This window comes from Mesoplodon mirus (genome assembly GCF_964341445.2).
Source record: "Mesoplodon mirus genome assembly, chromosome: 2".
NCBI lineage: Eukaryota > Metazoa > Chordata > Mammalia > Artiodactyla > Ziphiidae > Mesoplodon > Mesoplodon mirus.
Window position 1 is genome coordinate 118,797,208 of NC_138977.1, and position 26,910 is coordinate 118,824,117.

The 26,910-nt window shown below is 44.3% G+C and overlaps 1 protein-coding gene across 1 annotated transcript in view; it reads right to left on the minus strand.

The window, feature by feature from the left end:
• Positions 1–26,910, minus strand: part of NTPCR (nucleoside-triphosphatase, cancer-related) — a 37,437-nt gene that overhangs the window by 2,288 nt on the left and 8,239 nt on the right. The window contains exon 4 of the mRNA XM_082645646.1: positions 8,021–8,230. Within this exon, the coding sequence (XP_082501772.1) occupies positions 8,021–8,230 (210 nt within the window). The remainder of the gene's footprint in view (positions 1–8,020; positions 8,231–26,910) is intronic.

Below are 26,910 nucleotides of genomic sequence, written 5' to 3' on the forward strand. Positions count from 1 at the left end.
CCGCCGTGGACGGAGGAGCGGGGCGGAGCGGCACGCAGAGAGGGCGGGAGGACACGCGGGCCCTCAGCCCCCGCCTCCGCCCTGGCCTCACGAGGAGTCCCCGAGGCTCTGCCGTCAGGGTCCCTGAGGGTTCACTGCGGGCCCAGAAGGGCCACCTCCTCTGACGGGGACATTTCACCGCCCCCTTTACACACGTGAGAGAGAGGGTGAGATGCTGAGCTGGGAGAGGAGGAGAGAGAGGGGACCCAAGAGGGAAGAAGAACAGGGGCAACGGTGGCAGCGGGGGTGGGGGGAGGAGGGGCCAGGCCCGCTCCCTCGGGCGTCCCCAAGGAGGCCCCGGCCCCTCCATCCAGCTCCAGAGGAGCCGCCGCTGGTGGATCTCGGGCACCGGGGGTCAGCAGGTCCGCACTGGACACTTCTCACGTCGTTCAAGTGTAAACCGAAGCTGGTGCGATGAGACACGTGAAGAAACAGGGTCAGCAGGCTGCTGGTAGGATTTCTTCCCCTGCGTCATCACTAAGGCTTCACTTCCAGTCTTTGAAGGCCTCAGCCCTCGGAAAGGATGGCTGGGGCAGGGGGATGAAGGGAAGTGAAGGGTGATGAGGTGGAAACCCTGCTACCCAAGACCCCGGTCCTCAGTGCAGGCTGTTCAAGTGGCCCAGCGGAGGCCTGCAGAGAAGCAGGATTTAACAGGCGGGAGGCTCAGAGATGATAAAAGAAGAGCCCCAGAGAGCACCGCCAAGCTGCAGGGCCACAGTTCCGCTGTCACGCAGGTGTCCTGCTGGAGCCCCGCCCACCGTCCTCCGGGAGCTGGGGGCTGCAGCAGGGACAGGGTCCACCCCCCCCCAACGCGCAGAGAATGTCTCCAAGCCTTGCATAGAAAAAGAACAAACAATAAAAACTAGAAAAGACACATTCTGAGGATGACTTCTCACTAAAAACCAATGAACAGAATACTAATATTCTGCCACCCCCTTTGATTTTTCTAAGATGATTTCTGAAAATTATGCAGTAAGATCTTTATGTGAAACCGTTTTCAGTGTTATCATGTTCCTTGTCCACCCAAGACAAACTCTCAAGTGCGAGAACAAGCACAGCATCATCTGTCAACTCAGGGACCCTTCCCTTTCGGGAGAGTTCTGGTCTACTTTTTATTCTACCCCCAGACTTCTGGTTGCAGAAAGCCTTTCCTGAGAGGCTAACGTGAAGAGGGCACTGGGGGCTGGGAGGGAAAAGGAGGTGAGGACGACTGCAGAAAGGACCCCGGTGTCCTCGCCCTCTCCTCCCACCGTGCCCTGCCCAGGGCTGCAGGAGGGGCCCAGCCTCGGGCCCCTAGAAAATTGGACCACGAGTTCCAGGGTGACGGGGCTGTGTCACATTCCTCCTGCGTCTAGCACAGGGTGGGTGCTCCATCAATGCTTATTATATTCTAAGCAGAGGAGGGTCTTTGAAATAGAGCTGAGAGGTTCAATACAGATTATGAAGACTCTGGCCTATTAGGCATCTGAGTTGCTCTGAGCCTCCTGGGACCAGGGAAGGGCCTAAGACTGGCCTACCAGTCAACGACTTGGGCGCCATAACGTCAGGAAGGCTGTGAACATATGGACAGAGGAATAGGCAGGGGAAAAAAATGCCTATTCATGTATACACTATGTGCAAGAAAGCAAAACAAAACCACATACATTTCCTTGAAACTGTGTGGGAGGTACCCTGACAAGTTTTAAATAAGCAGGGGATTGAAAAAAGAAATTAATTTGGCAATGCTCATTATTATACATGAACACATAACAAAAGTATTACTAGTCTCTCCATCTCATATTGTCTCCATTTCATTTTATTGAACCTAAAAATAGGCTCATTCATGAACTCAAACCCTCTAACCCTACTTTCCCTTGAAGTTTAAAGGCTCTAAACCAAGAATTATTTTGCCAGTGGGGTTTTCGGGAACCCAGTGCCCATGGCAGGGATGGGACTATGTTTCCATGGCAACGCCGCTTCTCTGGGGAGGCAGCAGGAGGGGCGATGGTTCTTTGTTTCCGTGGCAACGCCACTTCTCTCGGGAGGAGGAAGGAGAGGTGATGGTTCTTTGTTTGGGTGTCCTGAATTCTGTGTGAGTGTACAGCGTAGCTTTACTGAGCTATAATTCATATACCAAAAAATTCAACCTCGGGCAGAATTCGGTGGCTTTTAGTAGATTCACAGTCATGCAATCATCAGCACTATCTATTTGGAGTATTTTCATCATGCCCTCCCCGCCCGCCCCCAATTACCCTCACTCTCAATCACTACATTCACTCCTTCCCCCCAGGTGTTGGCGACCACTAGTCTATTTTTTTGTCTATAGATTTGCCTATTCTGGACATTTTGTGCAGAATGGAATCATACAGTGTGGAATCCTCTGTGACAGGCTTCCTTCCCTTGGTGTCACGTGACGTAAACTCCTCCACATTGAGCATACGTCACCACGTCATTCCCCCTTACTGTCCAGTGACGCCCCATCGTGTGTGTACACCACATCTTGTTTGTTTGTTCATCAGTTGATGGACATTTGGGTTGTCACTTTTTGGCTGTTATGAATAGGGCTGCTATGAACACCAGTGTACAAGTTTTTGTTTGAACACACGTTTTCAATTCTTTTGGGCACACACTTAGAAGTGGAATTGCTGGGTTATAGGGTAATCCCACGCCTACCTTTTTGACAAACTGCTGCATTTTTACAGTCCCAGCAGCAGGGTATGAGGCCTCCAATTTCTCCACATCCTCACCGACACTACTTTCCATGTCTTTCCCTTCATTTCATTATAGCCATCCCAGCAATGTGCAGGGCTAGCTCACTGTGGTGTGGGTTTGCACTGCCCTAAAAACGAATGGTGTTACAACATATTTTCATGTGCTTATCGACTATTTGTCTATCTTTGGAGAAACGTCTTTTCAGATTCTTTGCTCCTTTTTTAATTGGTTTATTTGTTGTTTTATTATTGAGTTGTAAGAGTTCTCTATGTATTCCGGGATACACGAAGTCCCTTATCAGATATATGATTCTTAAATAGTTTTTCCCATCCTGTGGGTTGTCATTTTACTTTCTTGCCAGTGTCTTTTGAAGCACAAAAAGTTTAGATTTTGGTGAAGTTCACTTTATCTACTTTTCTCTCATCACTTGTGCTTTCGGTGTTGTAACAAATAAGACTCTGCCTAACCCAATTTTACAGAGATTTACTCCTATATTTTCTTCTAAGAGTTCTATAGTTTCATTCTTACATGTAGATCTATGGTCTGTTTTGAGTTAATTTTTGTGTCTGATGTGAGGTAAGGGTCTGGCTTCATTCTTTTGGATGTGGATGTCCAGTTTTCCAGCACCTTTTGCTGAAAAACAATTTTTTCTTCATTAACTTGTCCTGGCACTCTTGTTGAAAATCAGTTGATCACAGATGCAAGGGTTTATTTTTGGACTTTCAACTCTATTCTGACAATCTACGTGTCTGTCCCTGTGCCAGCACCACACTGTTTTGATTCCTGTAGCTTTGCAGTAAGTTTTGAAATCAGGAAGTATGAGTCTTCCAACATTTAATGATTGTTTGAGCTGGGTCCTTTGAATTTCCATATGAATTTTAGGATTAGCTTGTTAATTTCTACAGAAAACCCTGCCTACTGACTTTTGACCTAAAGGTTGGCAGGTGTATGCTCATTCCTGTACCTACAGGAGTCTGTGACCCAGAAACAGCATCAAATTCCTGGTGAGATGAAAATGGTTTATACCCTGCTTGGTTAAAAAAAAACCCATGGCCAGGAAGAGTAAGAGGAGGTCTAAAAATTTCCAAATTGGAGGGAAGCTGGGACTTAGTTCCCATTTTTCTTGTGATCTTGCAATCCACGGGCAAAAACTAAAAGAAGAAAAACTGCTTTATGGACAAAAACAAGTTTAAGTGGCTCTGAATTCAGAACAGTAGAACAGATTTTAGTTACAGTAACATTTTTCTAAAGTAGAAAGACCAAGTACTTTCCAGGGATCTTAGATTTTAAATCATCTGAACCACCCCTACCCACGAAGGTAACACACATCAGGGCTACAGTAACGCTCAGGCTTGGGAGTCCACAGACCGAGGTCTGAATCCTGGCTGTACCCCTACTAACCGAACAACCTCGGACAAGGCCTGCCAGCTCTCACCGATGACCTGGCTGCCGTGACGTCCCTGACGCACTGATGGACCCCAGCACCTCCCCCAGGTGCCCCAGGACTGGTGGCCACCCTGGCAGCTCAATCCCTGTTCCTGAGACTCTGGGCATCTCTCCTCTCTCCTGTCCCCTCAGCGGACAACATTCTCCAGCATCTCCATGAAGGAGAGATTTCACAGGAAGTCAAGTGAAATATGCTTTGGAAATGCCACCAACATGACCAAACTCACATTTTTTTGTTAGAAGTGACTGGCAGGGAGAGACATATTTTTTCATGTTGTAAGTCAGACAAGGATGAAAGCAGTACGAGAGCTCTTGCTCGGAATCTGGACCCATGAAGGTCTTCACCTCTCGTCTCTGCAGCACTGACATTACCATTAAATGTTTTCTGACATGTGGTCTCCCATAACCTAATATTGAAATAAATTTAAAACAGTTTTCAGTGGCTACACTTGGCATTAAACTACAGAAGAAATGAGGAAAACATTTAACCAAACTTCTGAGAGGGAAACATAATTTTCAGGAAGGGAAGCTTCAACGCCTGAACCTGCACCAGGATAGAAGTTTCTATATTACTGAATTCCACAGGTCCCCGTGGCCCTGGATTTTATTTTATTTTATTTTATTTTATTTTATTTTATTTATTTATTTTTTTTGCATTACGCGGGCCTCTCACTGTTGTGGCCTCTCCCGTTGTGGAGCACAGGCTCTGGACGCACAGGCCCAGCGGCCATGGCTCACGGGCCCAGCCGCCCTGCGGCATGTGGGATCCTCCCGGACAGGGGCACGAACCCGCGTCCCCTGCATCGGCAGGCGGACTCTCAACCACTGCGCCACCAGGGAAGCCCCGGATTTTATTTTTTTAGTCTGCTCTTTCTTGGGCAATTTCTACTGTTTCACCCTCAGGTTCACTGATTCCATCCTCTGTCATCTCCATTCTGCTGGTGGGTCTACCCACGGACTTTGGCGTTCAGTTACTGTATTTTACATTCTAAAATGCTCATTTCATTCTTCCTTACAGCTTCTGTATCTTTGTTGAAACTTTCAATTTCTTGGCCGAGAATTTCTATTTTTCATTTGTTTCCAGTGGGTTTGTAATTGCTCACTGAGGCATTTTTACGATGGCTGTTTGAAAATCTCTGCCCTATAGTTCCAACATCTATGACGTCTTACTGTTGGCATGTCGCTGTTTCTCTCACTCTGGCTGATTTTCCTGGTTCTTGGCATGACAAGTGATTTCCAATTGTGTCTCTCATGCTGTTCCTGGGGTCCTGAGGTCCCTGGCCAGTGTGCCTTCTTCCCTCTACCATTCAGGTCTTCTTATGTCTGTTTTACGTACAACGTCCAAGGTTTTTATCTGACTTAGGAGGAGGGACAGGGAGCAATGTGTCTATTCCATTTTGTCTAGGACTGGAAGTGTCCTCAGGGGTTTTTCTGAAAAGTAAGGCTCTGTTTACCTGGCCCTGTTAAGAAGAACAGTCTAGATAATGTGAATAACTTTTGAGTTATTGTGAATACTTTCCCAATATCATGACTTCAGTCCCATCTCCACATCATCTGTCAGCACAGGGAAGCTGCCCTCCGCATTTTACATAACATAATCCTGATCTGGAATGTTCCTTCGTTTCCCCACTTCCCCCTTCAAAAACCCAGCCAAGAACCACTTCCTTCCAGACAACTCTCCCTACTCCTGTTCACACAAATCTCTCTTCCCACCTCCAGATTTGGACTGTCCCTTGGTCTGTTTTTCTTGAGGGAAGGGAATACACCTCACGTGTGCTTGTACCATGGACTAAGTGTCGGATGCAAAGGATGCTCTCAAAAATGAATTCAGGTAACTTTGTTGCATATTAGAAAGGGAAAGGACCAAAGAAGCACCTAATCCAGCCTCTAAATTTGCAGATAAGGAAAATAAGATTCTTCCTTTATAAAATATGCACCAAAAGATCACATGAGCCCCAGAGGAACACAAGAAAGACAAGAATAATGGGGTCGCTTACAGAATTAATCAGAAGCTAATCACTTTACATCATGAGGAGCCAGGATTACCTTGCCTAGAGAATAACCTCCTAGCTTAAAGAAGTGAAAATGTGGTGTTGTCTTAATATACAGCACTGGTTTCTGGACGTAAGAGTCAACCGCAATCCCACTGTCGGGTTATTAGTCTGCAGAGACAGCCAGGCCTTGGACTTTAGCATCAGCGCTTCCCCAGCCCTCCAGCCTGGAAGCTGTCTGACCTGAAGACTAATTGTTTTTCATGATCTCTCATTATTCATTGTCTCTATTTCCACAGAAACTCGACAATCACAACCCAAAACTCTAACATGGAAGCCACGTGAAATAACAGATAGAAGAGGTAACATACAACTCTGCAGACAAAGCCCATGTCCACTGAGGAAGTGACCCTGCCTGGCTCTCAGGCCTCCCCTGTTCGCCACCTCCCTCCCCTACCGCCAGTCCCCAGTGACCACAGTGCCCTGGTGTTGCATTTACCTTCTTTGCATTTATCCATATCTGAAACTGCCTAAATGCTTGCTTACGTTTCTCTTATCTAGCCCCTCCATTAGAATGTCAGCTCCATGAGGACAAAGACTTGGTCTGTCTTGTTCATCACCAAGACTTAGTGCGAGGCCGAGCGCACAGGAGATGCTCAATACATACTTACCAAGTGAGAGAATAGATGAATAAAACAACGCACAAACAGATTTCTCCAAGTCTGGCTGGTCTAATAACCCTAACGGCTGTCTACTGCCCCAAAGGTACCCTGGACACTTGGGTGACAACATGTGGATGTCCCCTGGGGCCAGCCGGCCCTGGGGACAAGTAACCAGCGGTGTGAGGCGCTCACTGGCTCTCTGCAGCTAGAGCACACGCCCGGCCCTCCCATAGAAGTGGCCCTGCCAGCCCCACTGTTTCACCTGGTGCCAGCAGGGGGGTGGCAGACAGGGACAAGCAGAGTGATGTGGCTGCACTGATGTAAACCAACCAAGGCGGCACAGGGAGGACAGTGCCTGACAAAGAGGGGCACAGAGAGACGGCGGGAGAGAAAAGCAAGTCTGTGGGCAAAGGGCCAGCAGTGCCACCGGAGTCCCCGACAACTGGCTCAGATGCTGCCCCCTGACCTACTCACCCTCCACACGTGCTCCGCCCCAGGGCTCCTCCCACTGCAGGGGCCCCAGAGCCCCTGAGGGCTGGCGAAGACAGGTCCTGGGCCGCGCCCAGAGCCAGATTCATCCGTTCCGCGCAGGGTGTCTTACCAGCTGGGTACCTGACATGTGGCCAGTGTGATTGAGGAAAAGATTTCTCTAATTTAATTCAGTTTAATTTAAATATAAATAGTCCCATGTGGCTAATGGCCACAGCACCGCACAGTGCAGACAGCACATTTCCACCCTAGTGGAAACTTCTCTGGACGGTGCTACTCTACAGCATCTGGAGACTGTGCTTCAAACTGTAGCCACAGGTTCTCCCCACAAGCAGGAGGCGGCCAGTTTCAAAGGGAAAAACCTTTAACATGAGACGGCACTTATTCGCCTCTGTACCCTCATCGCCCCGGGGGGAGATGCGCTCAGACCCAGAGCACTGCTGCCCGGGTGCTGACGTTGGCAAGGCCCCGGCGCCTGGTGAGGAGGGCACCGCAGGAGGGGCAGATGCCTCAGGCGGCTCCCCATAGGCACGTCTGCTTTGGCATCCAGCAGAGGTATAACTTTGCTTCTATAACTCACCTATATTCTGCCACGAGAGGAAAAAATACCACTAACTCAAAGCCAAAGGTGTATCTAGAGCCACGTGCTGTTTCAGGGCACCCGCTCCACGCCTGCGGGTAGAGAGGCCCGGGGGTACTCACGCTGAACACCTTAATGTCGTTTCGGGTTCTTATCTCTTCCACGAGGGCCAGCGGTTTTCCTTTGGGTACTGGGATGGTGCCAAGGACGACAGTCCCCGGGGCGGACAGCACCTGGCGAACGGCCTGGATGAACGGCTGACTGAAGAGCTCCATCTTCCCCACCTCGTCGATGACACACACGCTGTGCCCCGGACCACCTCTGGGACCTCCCTAAGGATGACAGAGACACTAACTGGGACACCGGGTCACATGAGGCAACGGGCCCAGGGGTCGCCCTGCCCTACCACTCACCGACTGACCGTCAGAGCAGGAAAGGCAGCCCCACTTTGGGAAGCAGGAGGCCGTCTCTCCGTCCACCCAGAGCAATCAACTGGCAGGAGAATCCAGGGGAGTTCCCTTGGAGACCACAGCACCCAGAAAACTCAGTTCCCTGAGCAGCCAGTTTCCCTGGCAATTTCCACTCTTCTAGAATGGTCCTGATGATAACCCAGCTTTATATTTCTAGACACCCAGGAAATACGCAGGCTGAAAAGAACGGAGGCAGCAGGCCTGGGAGCCCTTGCCAGTGTTTTCGATTGTGAGCTGTACGACTGCCTGTCTGCTGGGAGGAAGGGACCGCTGCGGCCATTTGCCTGTGCATTTCCCAATCTGCGCTACGAGGGTCGGTGGAAAGGAATGAAAATCAAAAGAGGAGGAGTCCTGGTTTAAAAAAAAAAAATAAGTGAGCACGTTGTGCCCTTTAATCTCAGCTTCCCCTGCTAGTGACTTTATACCAATGCACTTCCACTACGTCCTTGAAGACCCCTCTAGGAAGAGGTGGGGCAGCCAGCTTCCAAGAGTCCTCATGACTCCCAGCTCCTGGGACGTGCACCCTGTGCAGACCCCTCCCCACGGTACCAGGGTGGGTCTGTGTGATCACCAGAGAATGACAGCACGCAAAAAAGACTGCTGTTTCTGCCTTGGTCTCAATCTCCATCCATCCATCCACCCATCCATCCATCCATCCATCCACCCATCCATCCATCCATCCATCCATCTACCCATCCATCCATCCATCCATCCATCCATCCATCCATCCATCCATCCATCCATCCACCTATCCTGGATCATCTGCTCGCAGGGAAGATGCCTGCCATGTTGTGAGGACACGCAGGCAGCTGATGGTGAGGTCCAGGTGATAAGGAACTGAGGCCTCATGTCAACAGCCAGGGAGGATCTGAGGCCTCCCAGCAACCATGACCGTGAACTTGGAAGCCTCAGGGCACTGCAGCCTCCTGAGAGACCCTGAGCCTGAACCATTCAGCAAAGCCGTTCCTGGATTCCTGATCCAGGGGAACTGTGAGATCATAAGTGTTCGTTGTTTTAAACTGCTAGATCTTGGGGTAATTTGTTACACAGCAACAGGGAACTAATACACATGTCCTCTCTAGAAAGCCTTCCCAGAGAAAGCTGATAGGACTTTGAGTAGTTCTTCCACAGCAGGGACACAATAGAACATACAATAAGCACTTCAGTGAATGCTGAGTGACAAATACATTTCTATATCTTTATATAAATGATTATTTTGAAAATGGTATGTAAAGCTGATTTACAAAGTACTTTTCACTGTAAGTTCTCAGATTCCTTAAATACTAACATCAATACATTCTCAGAATGAATGGCTAAGTTAAGCTAGATTTTGCTCCAATTCTAAATACCAAAGCTCTTACACAGTGTGGCCATGGGTGGCGTGCATGTGGTGACCAGTGACAGATGGGGCTGAGGGCAGATCCTGGAGCCTCGTATGGTGCACAGAGGAGTGGGATGCTGTCCAAAGGCTGAGACTCAAAGTCAGGATCACACATTGTGATTGAAAAGCTGCTCAGTGTGTGGACTCAGGAAGACAGGGGAGAGACTTCTTTCGGAACAGACATGGGATTGGAGGGAAGCCTTAGAGCAGTGGTTTTCAAACTTTTCTGTAAGTGGTACTCTTTTAATTCTCCTGCTTACTATCAAATACATATAACATATTTTTCCACTCCTTTTATTGGCAGAAAGACCAGGAAGGGGCCCACTGTAGTCATGCGAGAGAGGTCTAAACAAGCACTCAAACTTCTGTGTTGCTAATGCACTTCACGTTCACCTCTGAGTGTACCTGCGTGCGTTTGTATACACATAGCTACCCCGTCTCCCCGCTAGAAGCAGAGATGACGCCGTATTCATCTTCCTTCCCATGGAGTTGAACAGCGCAAAGCTGGGCTGAAGCAGCTGATGTGGCCCTGCACTGGCAGGGCGGCTAAGCGAGGGAGAGTGAGGGGTCAGTTGCTATTTCAACATTTTCTTCAAAAAATGAATGCCAGGGCTTCCCTGGTGGTGCAGTGGTTAAGAATCCACCTGCCGATGCAGGGGACACGGGTTCGAGCCCTGGTCTGGGAAGATCCCACATGCCGCAGAGCAACTAAGCCCGTGCGCCACAACTACTGAGCCTGCGCTCTAGAGCCCGCGAGCCACAACTACTGAGCCTGTGCACCACAACTACTGAGCCTGCACTCTAGAGCCCTCGAGCCACAACTACTGAGCCTGTGCACCACAACTACTGAGCCTGCGCTCTAGAGCCCGCGAGCCACAACTACTGAGCCTGTGCACCACAACTACTGAGCCTGCGCTCTAGAGCCCGCGAGCCACAACTACTGAGCCTGTGCACCACAACTACTGAAGCCCGTGTGCCTAGAGCCCACGCTCTGCAACAAGAGAAGCCACCGAGATGAGAAGCCCGCGCACTGCAACGAAGAGCAGCCCCCACTCGCTGCAACTAGAGAAAGCCCACGCGCAGCAACAAAGACCCAACGCAGCCAAAAGAAAAGAACGCCAAACTGGGGAGAAAGAAAACAGATATTGGCCACCCGTGTGTCAGCATAAAAACAGACACTCCCACAACAGTGAGCCATCGCAACTGACCTGCCTCTGAGTAAGGAGTGTCTGGGGCATTTTGCTGCCCCCAGAGACTATGAATACCTGTGGACGCTGTCTTTCCGGAGGCTACAATCTAAACAGCAAACAGAACTCCACTCCAGCACATCAGAACGACAGTTTTGAAAGCGGTTAGTTCCTAGAGAAACAATATCAAAGCATGCGTGAGCACCCATGGCTCTGTGTTCAGTGGGTGCACGTACGCGGGCAGTCAGGTACACGTGAGCAGGTCCACGATAAAGCACACGGCTCCACAGCCACCCACCTGCCTTTCTCTACAACGTTCACCAATGAGAGCTCACCTACATCATTTAAACTTCCGGACACACACGTAGACATTATTTTCTACCAACTGGAAATGCTCATTTTAAAACCTTAGCTTATATAAAATCCCCATTCTGTCCAGAATTAGGGACTTTCTTTAACCAGAAACTATAGGAATCTCAAAAAGGCTGGGATTTTTAATGAAAAATTGAGTTATTCGCACTCAGTTGAGACAGATATCAGAGGCTAAGCCACTCAGACACCTGTAAACAGTCAGCCTGTTTTTCTGAATAACACATGAACATATATGAACGAGCTTAATAAAAGAACTAGGATTATGTTCAGAATTGTTTCCTTTCTATATGGAAAGAAATTGTTTCAATATTAAAAGGAAACAAAAAAAAAAACCCAGTGACCATTCACCCCATTTCCATTATTCTAAATGCTCTTCTGAGTTGATGAAGACACAGGGATACAGCACTAGGGCCCAGGTTTTGAAAACCATCAGTAGCCTGGCTCCGGCTTCCCCATTTCCGGCTGTGGGTTCCAGCCGTGGGTATGGAGTAAGGAGCCCGTGGAGGACTCTGGGTGGCTCTGGGCCACGTGGTTAAAAGCACTGAGCACACCCTATGGGGAGCAGCCGTTCTCCGGGCATCCCCTCCCCGCAGAAGACAACTCAGGCGGCATCACTGCGGTCCTCTGTGCCAATCCCCATGCTCTGCTCTTGTGCTTGCATTTCAGCTCGTTACACATTTTCACTGTCACAAAGAGTGGGAAAACCTTCTCTGTGCAAAGCATATTTCAGTCCCTATGTTGGTTCTGAGGGAGAAGATATTTTCTTGGGATAGAGTCCTAAAGTTGATCAGCCAGGAGTGAGAGAAGTTATGAATAATTTTATAGCTTTGGTTAGACTCAGCTAGCTTGCTTTCCAGAAAGAGTAAATCAATTTAGAGCGACAACAAAATACCTCTGTATCAGCTTTGTTGGAGAGCTGAAAAACAGTGTGATTCTTTCGGTCCTTTGTTTAATCCTTATGTGTACTTTTAAGGATACAAAGAAAATGTAAACATAAAATAAGCAATTTCCTTCAACCAAAATACTGAACGAAAAAAAAGCTAATTAAAGTTGCCTTTGCCTTATTCTGAATCATTTAAATAATACATATTTCCAGTGGTATTAAGGTTGCCATTTGTTTTTTTTTTTAAGCATCAGACACAGACTGGCTTCTGAGCTCGCCTTCCTGGGACAGCAAGTCTCAAAAGTGATGGGAGGGAACCAGGCGGCTGTCGGCCAGAAGGTAGTCAACAGAACTGGAGCCCTGCCCCTTGAATAGCCACAAGTTCTGGGGAAGCTGGAAAGGCAAATGGTGCAAACAGCAGCCAAGGCCGAGCAAGTTCCTCGACCCTCTTAAGTTATTAGCTATAAGGCAGGGCTCCAATTAGACTTTTATGTGTGTTTATTCCAAGCTTTAAAGTTTCAGGATCCCTCGGCAGTCTGGTGGCATGTCGACTGCGTGTCGCCAGGGAGTAAAACCCCAGGCTGGTGGCCAGGACGAGACGTTTAGACGGCTCTGTGCGCCCCGCAGCACTAAGCACAGGTCGGGCAGAGCTGCTCCCACCCACATGCCGGAGGCTGGCGCTGAGGCTCTTCCTGCATGTCCCCATGGGCCTCCCCCGGCTCCACACCAGCACCTGACCACAGAGTGCCTTGGCATCTTCCAAGCTACAAGAAGGACCCTGAGGCTGAAATAGCATCTGCTGGCTGACTGTCAGCCCAGGGGGATTAAGAACCCAGTCCCCCTCGTGATCCCAGCGCCGTGGGACCAGACTAGATGTTTGGGCTCGTGGGTCCCACGACGGGCCCTGGTTCCCAGTGAACACAAATCAGACTGTTGGTGTGACGTCCTCCCAAGGTACTGCGCCCATCACCTCCCTCAACTTCTCAAGAAAAGTAACCATAACTATCCCTACGCTCTGCACCTCCTAGCAGCCGGGACTAACACACTTTACAAGCATGATCGCCTTCAGTCCTAATAACTTCACGTAGCAGACATCGACATCTCTGCTCTACAACTAAGGAAGGGAAGCCAGGGGGTAAGTGACTCATCCAGTCCCCAAGCTCCCAAGGGACAGGGCTGCGAGGCTGACCCAATATCACCCAACTCCATGGCCTCTGCCACCCGCCATAGGCAATTCCATCTGCACAGTTTCCACATGAAATAAGGAAAGAACTGAGTCTCAGAAAGTCATCTAACCATGAAGAAACCACTTTTCTCGCCAATGAGAAGGAAGAGTGCCTTAGTTTCTAGGGCCCTACAGAGGTATAGCCACAAAAACGCTAATTTTTTTGGATTAATTATATTACTTTCAATTCCTCAAAAAAACCTACATATTTGGGGTCCCAGAGCAATAATATCACCAACCTCATTTTATCACGTACAGAGAATGGCCTACTTTAGTTGGCAGACGTGCCCTGCAGGTGAAGGGGCCTCCACCCTCTGCCAGGAGCTCATCTCTTTGCACACAGTAGAGAAGACAGGAGCAGGTATCCCAATATGCACAGGCTTACCTCGGCGAGACGCGGAGTTCGCTTCCAGGCACCCAGAATAAAGCCAGTATCACACTAAAGTGAGTCACATGAATTTTTTAGTTTCTTGGTGCATCTAAAAAGTGTGCAATCGCATTATGTCTAAAAGAACGATGTACGTACCTTAATTAAAAAATACTTTGTAACTAAAAACTGCTAACCATCATCTGAGCTTTTGGCAAGTTGTAATCTTTTTGCCGGTGGATGGTCTTGCCTCAGGGTTGATGGCTGCTGACTGATCCTGATGGTGGTTGCTAAAGGGTGGGGTGGCCATGACAATGTCTTAAAATAAGACAACAATGAAGTCTGTCGCATTGATTGGCTCCTACTTTCATGATGATTTCTCTGCAGCAGGCAATGCTGTTTGACAGCATTCTACCCACAGACCTTCTTTCAAAAGTGGAGTCAATCCTCTCAAACCCTGCTACTGCTTTATCAACTAAGTTTATGGAATACCCTAAATCTTTGTTGTCATGTCAACAATCTTCATAGCACCTTCACCAGGAGGAGATTCCATCTCAAGAAACCTCTTTTTTTGCTCATCCATAAGAAGCAACTCCTCATCCATTAAAGTTTTATCCTGAGATGGCAGCAATTCAGTCCCATCTTCAGGCTCCACTTCTAGTTCTCTTGCTGTTTCCACCACATCTATGGTTACTTCCTCCACTGAGGTCTTTTTTTTTTCAATATTATGGCTTTTATTAAAACGCTGCACAGAATATCCTTATACACACATTTGACTCTCTCATTAGGATAAACCTCCAAAAGTGGAATCACTGGATCATCCACTGAAATCTTGAACCCCTCAAAGTCATCCATGAGGATTGGAAGCAACTTCTTTCAAATTCCTGTTAATGTTGATATTTTGACCTCTTCCCATGAATCATGAACATTCTTAATAGCATCTAGAATGGTGAATCCTTTCCAGGAGGTTTTCAGTTGACTTTGCCCAGATCCATCAGAAGAATCACTATCTCTGGCAGCTACAGCCTTACAAAATATATTCCTTAAATAATAAGACCTAAAAGTTGAAGTTGCTCTTTGATCCATGGGCTGTAGAATGGATGTTTTCTGAGCAGGCATGAAAAAAACAAGAATCTCCGGCTTCTCCATCAGAGCTCTTGGGTGACCAGGTGCATTGTCAATTCTGAAAGGAATCTTTTTTTCTGAGCAGTAGGTCTCAGCAGTGGGCTTCATATATTCAGTAAAGTATGTTGTCAACAGATGTGCTGTCACCCAGGCTCTGTTTTTCCATGTACAGAGCACAGGAAGAGTAGATTTAGCATAATTCTTAAGGGCTCTAGGATTTTCAGAATGGTAAATAAACACTAGCTTCAACTTCAAGTCACCAGCTGCACTGGCCCCTACCAAGAGAGTCAGCCTGTCCTTTGAAGCTTTGAAGCCAGGCACTGACTTCTCCTCTCCAGCTATGAAAGTCCTAGATGGCATCTTCTTCCAATAGAAGGCTGTTTCTTCTACATTGAAAATCTGTTGTTTGCCGTAGCCACCTTCATGAATTAGCTAGACCTTCTGGAGAACTTGCTATAGCTTGTGCATCAGCACCTGGGGCTTTACCCTGTACTTTCATGTTATGGAGACAGCTTCTTTCCTCAAACCTCATGAACCAACCTCTGCTGGCTTCAAGCTCTTCTTCTTCGGTTTTCTCACCTCTCTCAACACTCACAGAACTGAAGAGAGTTAGGGCTTTGCTCTGGATTATGCTCTGGCTTAAGGGAATGTTGTCGCTGTTTTGGTCCTCTCTCCAAACACCAAAACTTTCTTCCTATCAGCAGTAAGGTTGCTTTGCTTTCTTATCATTTGTGTGTTCACTTTTCATTTCCTTCGAGAACTTTTCCTTTGCATTCACAGCTTGGCTAACTGGCACAGGAGGCCTAGCTTTCTGCCTGTCTCGACTTTCAACGTGCCTTCCTCGCTGAGCTTAATCATTTCCAGCTTTTGAAAAGTGAAAAGACGTGCAACTCTTCCTTTCACTTGAACACCTAGAGGCCGCAAACCTTCAATTTGTAAAAAAACGCAGTATCTGCAAAGCACAAGACAACGAGGTATGCCTGTACTACCTTCTATATCCTCCTTATCAGCTGACGGTGTTTACAATAACTGTTTTTTTTTTAATTTCAATTGCTTAGTAAAAATTTTAATCACTACTTAAGCTTTCGATAAAAGTTTGGTATTTTTGATGCCTGATAACCTTCTATTAGAAATTGTCTGAAAGAGATAAAGTTGATAATTTTTGCTACAGTGAAATGGTGATGACTTTTTTCCTAACTAATGAGGTAAATGGATACAAAGAGAGGAGTACAGCTTAGATCAAGGGAAAAATCAATCTTTATGGGTTTGTTTTGTTCAGTTTTTGAATGTACAGTGATTTTATGTTTGTTTCACCTTGCTATAGAAAGTATTTCAAAAGGGGGTAGCTAAATTTGCTTTCCAGTTGAAGTCTCAAGAGAAAGTCATTATCTTAAGATAACCTAATAAAGTGTATAAAAAATTAGAAAAATTAACTGGGAGAAATTTTGATGAGGAGGATGTGCATGGTCATAAAACAGCTCCCTACTCACAGCTATTAGTTCAAAGGAAGAAAAGAATAAACATACAGGGGAGAAATTGGTCAATTCCTTGATCGGGTAATCAAATTAACATCACCAACCATCACACGCCTCCAGATGAGAGGCCAAGAAGGATGCATCACCACACACTATAGAATTCCAGCTGAACCTCATCACAAGGAACCATCAGAAAACCCCAAAAAAGGAACATCCTATTAAAATAGAACTGTACTGTTCAAAAATGTCAGTGTCACAAAGGACAAAAAAAATGACTGTGGAAATGTTCCACATTAGAGGAGGCTATCAAGATATGACAACTAAATGTAATACCTGGCTCTAGATTGAAGGAAAAGAAATGTTACGAACAACACTGTTAAGTCAATTGATAAAAGCAGCATATGAGGGGTAGGTTAGATCAGAGGATTTTCTCAGTAAACTGACTGAGGTTGACAACTGTGCCAATTATGTAACAGCATATCCTTACGCTTCGGAAAAAATACTGCACGTTTAGGACTTAGGTACTGTGATGATTACAACATACTCTCAAATGTTCCTCCCCCAATTTATATGTTTATACAAACATACAGACACACACACACACAAGAAGAGAGAGGGAATAAATAGGGCAAATGTTAAAAATAGGTGACTCTGGATACCAAGTCCACAGGGGGTCTTGTACTATCCTTATCTTTACAAGGTTCTCTAAGAGTAAAATTATATCCAAATAAAGTTTTTAAAAGTTAAGACTCAATACAAAAAAAGAAAACATTCACATGCATACTTTCTCAGTATCAGATTCAAGAAAAGCACCAACTCCTGGCATGAGAGCTTCCTTCTGACGGCACACAGGGCTTCAGCCCTATGTGCACAGGATGGGGGCCAGGAGGAAGGGCAGAGCGGGTGGTCAGAGGGAGAAAGAAAGGCCAGTCGCACACATCCTTCTCCAGGCACACTTCCGGAGCACATGACTTCTCCATGCTTCTTGGGAGGGGCTGCAGGAAGAGTCACGGGAAGGAAAGGAAACCCAGGGCAGCAGCCAGCTTGGCATCTAACTGCACAGAACTGCACCACGGCCAGCAGTGGGAAGTGATGAGCGGCCCAGCTGCCTGGTGGAACCCGGGAGATCACCGGGAGGGCGGCCACGACAAAGGCTGCACGGTGAACTAAGGAGCCAACCTTATACGATGCTTGCAGTTCTTCTTCCTATTTTGATTCACTGCAGGAATGCTTTTACTGAAAAATTATAACTTTTCATATCTGCACCAGATAGCTTCTAATTCCCCTTGCTGATCTTGTAATACATATGTGTGATCATGAGGTACAGAAACAGAAAGTGGGGCAGAACCAAGAAACAAATGCCAGGCTTGCTAACAGTGAAGGAAATTCTAAAGCAGTGCTTGGGCTCTTGTCAGCCTTTCAAGAACGGCTCCTGACTCGATTTTTCTAAATTTTTTCTAAAGCTCAGTGGCCTGAAATACTAAGTGGCCTTTCCAGGTCAAGGGATTAAATAAAAGAACCTTTCCCTGGACAGTTGATCTCGCACCTTCAAATGAAGTTTCAAAGATATGAAGCAGATTCTTCTTTCAGAATCAAAAGCAGATCCTGCTCTCAAAAAGAATATGCACTGAAAGCCATTATTTTGAACAAAACAGAAAAACGCAACAAAGCGTGTGGATTTTCATTGGGTATTCTGGTTCTAGCTCATTATCCCTTCCATGGATCTTTATAAAAAATGACACTGTTCACCCTAAAAAATAAGGCTTTGAGTAGATGTCTCTTATTCTTCACAACCTTATAACCTGCTGTTATTGTTTTGTGTGAGTAGGAGATACACCGGGAACCAACAAAATGTTAAACCCTATATTGCATCAAATTCTAATAAAGCATTCAAGGTGGCTGTCAAAAAGACCATTATGCAAAAGGCCAGTGTTATCCTAACAGCCTTGATCATTAGAAAACTGAAAAAGCAATCTTAATTACAGCAGCATCAGAAAATACAAAAGATCTACAAATAACCTTACAAAAAATTTTTTAAAAAGAAACGGAAAGAGAGAGAGACTGTTTTTGGCTGTAGAGAATGAAGATTGTCTGGAAGATTAGGATGTTCTTTATATCATAATAACTACATTTTTGTATAATTCCAGTCACTTCATACAAGACTTTTTGTAACAGGTTACAGTTCATACCAGTACTGCTGCTTATAAGCTGTTTGTCATTGGGCAAATTACTTTCTATTCTATGCCTCAGTTTCCTCATCTGTAAAACAAGAAAACAGTGACAGTGTTGTCCTGAGGATTAAATGAGTTAGTGTCTGGAGCATAATTTGAACTCAGTAACTGTTTACCACCACCATTACTATTACCACCAACATTGCCACAATTTGGAAGAATAAGCAAACAAGAACGGATAAGACCCTGTTTTCAAGAAGAATAATACAAGTAATTACCAGAGTACTGATGCAAGCATCAAACAGATCAGCGAAAGAGAACAGACAACCCTAAAAATTATACACACACATGTATGTTTTAATATAATAAATGCAGCATAATAAACTAATGAGAAATGAGTTATTAACAGACAGTTTTGGAAAACCAGCTAAGTATTTGGAAGAAAATCAATTGAGAGTCTCACTGAATATTACATTCCAGATAAATCCAGATGGATTAAAAAAATGTCAAAAAAAAAAGCACACAGAAGAAGAAACATATAGGTAAAAAATTTTGTATTAACTTGGAATAGAAACAGACTTTCTCAATATTAAAAAAGAAAAAAAAAAAAAAAAAAAAAGGAAATCACCAAAGCGACAAACTGAGAAAAAGAGAATCAATAAAAATTTTAAAAGTTATTTACCTTATAAAAGATCTCTTTAAGCTAAAAGAAAAAAATGCAGAAATGAACAAACTTAGATTCTTAAAAATACCCAATAAAACAACTGAAAAACTTTTAACCTCATTAGTACTTTAAAAAGGTAAACCAAAGCAAAGCAACGTGTTTTAGTATCAAAAGTCAGTACAGTGCTCAGTGTTGGTAGAAGTGCAGCAAGAGAAACACACCTGCACATGGCAGGGGGTGCAAAGTGACACAACTGTCACACACACAGCAACACCCTGGAAATTCACACCCCTCTACCCAGTATTCCACCTGTAGGTCCCCCACAGGGAGACAATCACGTCTCGATAAAGGATGATCCACAAAGAGGGCTTCCTTTAAAGTTACCTGCAACAGTGATAAATAAACTCAGTGTCTGACACTGAGGGGGTAACAGTTAAATCAGAGATGGAAATCCATACCACCATATATTATGCAATCATTAAAGTATCACAGTTTTTTTTTTTTTTTTTGCCACACCACACTGCTTGTGGGATCTTAGTTCCCCGACCAGGGATTGAATCCATGCCCCCTGCAGTGGAATCACGGAGTCCTAACCACTGGACCGCCAGGGAATTCCCAAAGTATCACAGTTTTGAAGATTATCATGTTGTGAGACCATTCCCATGTCACTCAATCATATTAAATGACAAAGCCAAAACCTATAAAACTATATTTGGCATTTTCCCCAATTTTGGATGACTATAATAAAGAAACGAGGTATAGAAAAAGGTCAGAAACAAAATATGCTAAAAGTGGTTAACTCAGTGATAAGACTGAGTTATCCAATATTTTCTTATTTTATACTTTTTACACATTTTCTACCTTAAGTATGTAGAACTTTAATACTCAAGAAAACAGTAAATGTTGTCAAATGAGGGAAGATGTAGCCATGGAATGAAAAGAAAAATCAACAATAGTAAAGTCTACAAGGGCTTTCTAAAAGCCTTACTGAGTCTAGAATGTTTACCATCTACTCTGTGTCGATTTCCCATGTGCGCACGGTGGTGGGCTGGCCTCCACTCCTGCCTGGGGAAAAGCAGCAAGAGCCCCACAGCAGGCTGGCCTCTGCCTGGCCTCAGGCTGCTGCTTTTCGGCTCCCAGACACATTCTTACTCCCCAGCCCACAGGCATGGCCCTGCTGGCCCAATCAAAGAATAATTTTTCTTATGTTTTTCACAGTATCTAAAAAAAAAACTCAAAATATTTTTCAACCATAGTGAAATTTCTCACACATAGGAAGCACTTAATAGATATTCCTTAACTTATTGTCAGAGTTTGTGTTTTCCTATACCCTGGGCACTAGAAGCTAACCCACTGTCTGTTTAAAGGCTCTCACCTGCCTGGAGGCATAACCCTCCCAAACCTCGGACTATAGTACAAAGCTACAGTCATCAAAACAGCGTAGTATTGCCACAAAAACAGAATACGGATCAATGGAATAGAATAGAGCCCAGAAATAAATCTACACACTTACCCAATTCCCTGGCAGTCGAGTGGTTAGGACCCCTTGCTTTCCCTGACGGGGCTGGGGTTCAATCCCTGATCCGGGAACTAAGATCCCATAAGCCACCACCAAAAAAAAAAAAAAAAAACAACCCTACACACTTATGGTTAATTAATCTTCAACAAGGAGGCAAGAATATATCAATAAAATGGGAAAAAGTCTCTTCAGCAAGTGGTGCTGGGAAAGCTGGACAGCTGCATGTAAATCAATGAAGCTAGAATGCACCTTCACACCATGCACAAAAATAGACTCAAAATGGCTTAAAGACTTAAATATAAAACAAGACACCATAAAACTCCTAGAGGAGAACACAGGCAAAACATTCTATGACATAAATCATACCAATGTTTTCTTAGGTCAGTCTCCCAAGGCAATAGAAATAAACACAAAAATAAACAAATGGGACCTAATCAAACTTACAAGCTTTTGCATAGCAAAAGAAACCATAAACAAAACAAAAAAACAACCTACAGAATGGGAGAAAATATTTGCAAACAATGTGACTGACAAGGGCTTAATTTCCAAAATATACAAACAGCTCATACAACTCAACAACAAAAAAACAAACAACCCAATCGAAAAATGGGCAGAAGACCTAAATAGACATTTCTCCAAAGACATACAGATGGCCAATAGGCACAGGAAAAGATGCTCAACATCACTAACTATTAGAGAAATACAAATCAAAACTACAGTGAGGTACTACCTCATACTGGTCAGAATGGCCATCATTAAAAAATCTGCAAATGATAAATGCTGGAGAGGGTGTGGAAAAAAGAGAATGCTGAAACACTGTTGATGGGAATGTAAGTTGGTGCAGCCACTATGGAAAACAGTATGGAGGTTCCTCAAAAAACTAAAAATAGAGTTACTGTATGATCCAGCAATCCCACTCCTGGGCATATATCTGGACAAAACTATAATTCAAAAAGATACATGTGGGGCTTCCCTGGTGGCGCAGTGGTTGAGAGTCCGCCTGCCGATGCATGGGACACGGGTTCATGCCCCGGTCCGGGAAGATCCCACATGCTGTGGAGCGGCTGGGCCCGTGAGCCATGGTCGCTGAGCTTGCACGTCCGGAGCCTGTGCTCCGCAATAGGAGAGCCACAACAGTGAGAGGCCCGTGTACCGCAAAAAAAAAAAAAAAAAAAAAAGATACATGCACCCCTATGTTCATAGCAGCACCATTTACAATAGCCAAGACATGGAAACAACCTGAATGTCCACTGACAGATGAATGGATAAAGAAGATGTGGTACATATACACAATGGAATATTACTCAGCCATAAAAAAGAATGAAATGCCACTTGCAGCAACATGGGTGGACCTAGCGATTATCACATTAAGTGAAGTGAGTCAGAAAGACAGATACCATATGATATCACTTATATGTGGAATCTAAAATATGGCACAAATGAACTTAGCTACACAACAGAAACAGACTCACAGACATACAGAACAGACTTGTGGTTGCCAAGGGAGAGGGGGGAGTGCGGGAGGGAAGGATTGGGAGTTTGGGGTTAACAGATGTAAACTATTACATAAAGGATGGATAAACAACAAGGTCCCACTATACAAAACAGGGAACTATATTCAATAACCTGGGATAAAACATAATGGAAAAGAATGTAAAAAAGAATGTATATATGTGTATAATGGTGTCACTTTGCTGTACAGCAGAAATTAATGCAACATTGTAACTCAACTATATTTCAATAAAAATTTAAAAAAACAACAAAAAAACAAAGGCTGTCACCGGCCTAAATGTGGTTTCTAAAACTTTCAGCTTACTTTAGTTGGTCATTCCAATTGCCAATAATAAAACCTGTCTCTCTATAATATCCTATTTTTGTTGCCTAGTTACTTAAACTTTGCTTCTTTTCTTTCTTTCTTTCTTTCTTTTTTAAGTATAAAGGCAAAACACTAATTCCTTTTCCTTTCTTTGTCCCCAGTAAAATACATGAGATGGGAGAAAAAATTCTGCTTCAGAAAAGAAACCCATGGATAGGAACCTGCAGCCTGGGAAATTTTCCTACTTAGAACGGTGAAAGTCTGGGTTTGGTAATCAAAGTATAAAATATTGGAAGAGTCTGCTTTTCTTTCTTTTTTAACTAAAAAAAAAAGAGATTCAAGTTCTTATTCTGGTCAGTACACGATTTCTTATGTAATCCTGCAGATAGACGTCAAGGCCGTATGTGCACACTGCTCTCCTAGGATTGTTTGCTCTAAGCAAGGTAAGTAAAAATCAATTCTTTATATGGATCCAGTACCCAAAGCCAGAGCCATCATCTGGAATTTCATTTGAAGTATTTCACTTGCTTCTTGAACATTTAACTAGAGAGGTAGATATTTGATGGGAAAAGAACTAGAGAGAAAAATATCATGTTTCCTGACTGTTTCCGCGCAACACAACAGGCACAAGAGTCCCCAGTGCAGGGAACGAAAGTTCCAAGAGGAAGAAATCAGGAAGAAAGGTGAGGGGAGCAGGCAGTGGGGGGAGAAGCCAAGGAGCAGGTGGACTCGGAGAGGCAGCAGCCGCTACCAACACAGTGCAACATCCCGCCGGCCCTGGGAGTCAGAAGCTGCCCTCAGCAGGCACACCTGACCTTTCCAGCAGCCCTGGGCACCTGCCAAAGCCTTCGCCGCCCCTTTTAGCTGAGCCCTGAATGAGTAGAGAGGCCAAGATATGAGGAGCCTGCCAACCACAGAAACAGCAGTGCCAAGGGAGGAAGGCTGGGGGCCGGGCACGAGGGGAACAGGCTGAGCCGGCAGGCGGGAGATGGGGAGGACGGAGGGCAGGAGGCCCGGACAGCGCTGGCCTTCCGGGCCCTGGGGAGGACCTTGGACTCGACTGCTGGTACGACGGAGACGGCCGCAAAATTGATAAAGAATTGCCTCTTGAGACAGGTCCATACTCTTCAATTTTCACGACAGTATTATAAATCAATGGTGTGAGTCTATATTAGATGATATAAAACCCATATTCCTTAATATGCACCACAAAACCCTGCATCATGTGACTCTACCCGGCTCACCCACCATACCTCCTCCTCTACCTGCTCCTGCCCAGGGCCCCCGGCCTCGGTGTCTCTGCTTCTATCATCCGTGACGTTCTCCCAGACCCCCCCCCCCATACAACACCCCAGTATTCCCTCCCGGAAGGGATGGTGCCCTCTTATCTTTTCATTTCATCCAAATGTCACCTCCTCAGAGCTCTTTCCTGGTCACCAGATCTAAAGTCAGTTCCTCTTTCTTCTCTCACAGCACCCTGCTTTTCTTCTTGGCAGCATTTATGACAATTATATGTTTATTTGTTTAATGTCTACATTTCCCACTAGAATGAGAGTTTTGGGAGAGTAGAAAACATGTTTTGTTCCTGACTGTATATCTGGGATTTGATAAATATTTGATGAATGAATGCAAAAAACAAGTAATATATAGTCAACAAAACCGAAAGTTGGTTCTTTGAAAAGAGCAACTAAATTGACAAACCTTTAACTATTACTGAAGTCCAAAAACAGAGGACTTAAATAATTAAAATGCATGAAAGAAGGGAAAATACCACAGACCTTACAAAATAAAAAGGATTACAGGGGAATATATGAACAACCGTATGCCAACGAATTAGATAACTTACTATCTAATGACATGGACCAATAAATTACTAAAAGACACAAATTACCACAACTGATTCAACATGAAATAAAAAATCAGCAGACCTATAACAAGTAAAGAAATTGAATTCATAATTAAAAAGCTTCGCATGAAGAAAAACCCAGGCCCACATGGTTTCACTGGTGAATTCTATCAAACATTCCAAGAAAAATTAACACCAATCTTTTACAAACTCTTCCAAAAATTAGAAGACGAAGGAGTACTGCCTAACTCATTCTACAAGACCACAATTACCCTGATACCAAAATTAGACAAAGATACTACAAGAAAAGAGAGCTACGGTCCATATCCCTTATGAATGTAGATGCAGAAACCCTCAACACAATACTAGCAAATAGAATCCGGCAAAATATAAAAGAAATATACATATGCCATGACCAAGAGGGATTTATTTCAAGAAAATGAAGTAGGTTTAACATCTAAATATGAATGTAATATACTATATTAATATAATATAGGATAAAAATCACATAATCACCACTATAAATGCAGAAAAAGGATCTGACAAAACTCAATGCTTCTTCACTTTAAAAAACAAATGTTAAACCACAAACTAGAAACAGAAAGGAACCTCCTCAACCTGGTGTTAGCCGTCCACAAACAACCTACACCTAACATCATACTTGATGGTGGGGGACTGAATGCTTTCTTCCTGAGATCAGGAACAAGACCAGGAGGTCCACTTTCGATGCTTCTATTCATCACTGAACTGAGCTTCTGGCTGAGGCAATTAGGAAAGAAAACAAAATAAAAGGCATCCAAAGTGGACAGGAAAAAGTAAAATTATCCCCATTTGCAGATGATACCACTTTGTAAATAGAAAATTCTAAGGAATTCATTAAAGAACTATTAGTTTGACAAGGTTGCAGGATACAAGATCTATACACAAAAATCAACAGTATTTCTATACATTAGTAATGAACATTCCAAAAATAAAATTAGGAAAATAATTCCATTTACAATAGCATCAAAAAGTATAAAATAGTAAGGTATAAATTTTTTAAAAAGAAGCATAAGACTTATATGCTGGAAACTATAAAACAACATGACTGAATGAAATTAAAGACACTCTAAGTAAATAAAAAGACATGTCATTCATGTTCATGGATCTAAAGATTTAATATTGTTAAGATAGCAATACTCCCCAAATTGATTTATAGATTCAATACAATCTCTATCAAAATTCTAGCTTCAGTAATCAAACAGTGTGCTTCTGATATAAGAATAGGTAGAACTGACATGAGGATAAACAGAATAGAATTGAAAATCTAAAATCAATCCTTATATTCATGGTCAATTGATTTCTAAAAGAGTGCCAAGACAATTAAGTGGAAAAAGAATAGTCTTGTCAACAAATGGTTCTGAAACAACTGGATATTTATATGTAAAAGAATGACTTTCGATCCACACCTTACAACATATACAAAAATCAATTCAAAACAGACCACAGGCCTAAATGCATTAGTAGAACTATAAAACTCTTGGAAGAACACATGGGAGTTAATCTTCCTGAAACTGTGTTAGTAAAGCCTTCTTTGGTAAAGCACCAAAAGCACAAACAACGTAAGAAAAATAGATAAACTGGACTTTTCAAAAATAAGAACATTTGTGGCCTTTCCTGGTGGCCCAGTGGTTAAGACTCTGTACTTCTACTGCAGGGGGCACGGGTTCAATCCCTGGTTGGGGAAGTTTTGCATGCCGCGCCATGCAGCCAAAGAAGATTTTTTAAAAAATAAAAATAAAAACATTTGTGTCATCACATCAAGAAAGTAAAGACAACTACAGAGCTGATGAATACAGTCGTCCCTGGGTATCCGCAGGGCACTGGTTCCAGGGTCCTCCCCCACACACCAAATCCACAGATGCACAAGTCCCTCAGATAAAATGGCACAATGGTCCTCCACATCCATGGAACCCATGGATATGGAGAGCCAACTGTATACCTGCATATCATATACAAATGGCCAATAAGTACATGAAAAGATACTCAACATCAATAGGTCAATAGGGAAATGCAAATGAAAACACAACGTGATACTGCTTCACACCTACCAGAAGGGATACAGTTACAAAGACAGACAGTGACAATTAGCAAGGACGTGGAGAAACTGAAACCGTCATCCATTGCTGGTGGGAATGTAAAACAGCACAGCCAGTTTGGAAAACACTCTAGTAATTTCTCAAAAAGTTATATATAGAACTACCTCATGACCCAGCATTTCCACTCGTAGGTATATACTCAAGAGACCTAACAACAGATGTCTACCCAAAAACTTGTACACAAGTGTTCAGGACAGCATTATTCATAATTGCCAAAAAGTAGAAACTTATCCAAATGTTCATCAGCTGAAGAATAGATAAATAAAATATGGTATATCCATATAATAGAATATTACACAGCCATAAAAAGGAACAAAGTACTGATATGCACTGTGATGTGGATAAACCCTGTAAATATTATGTCAAGTGAAAT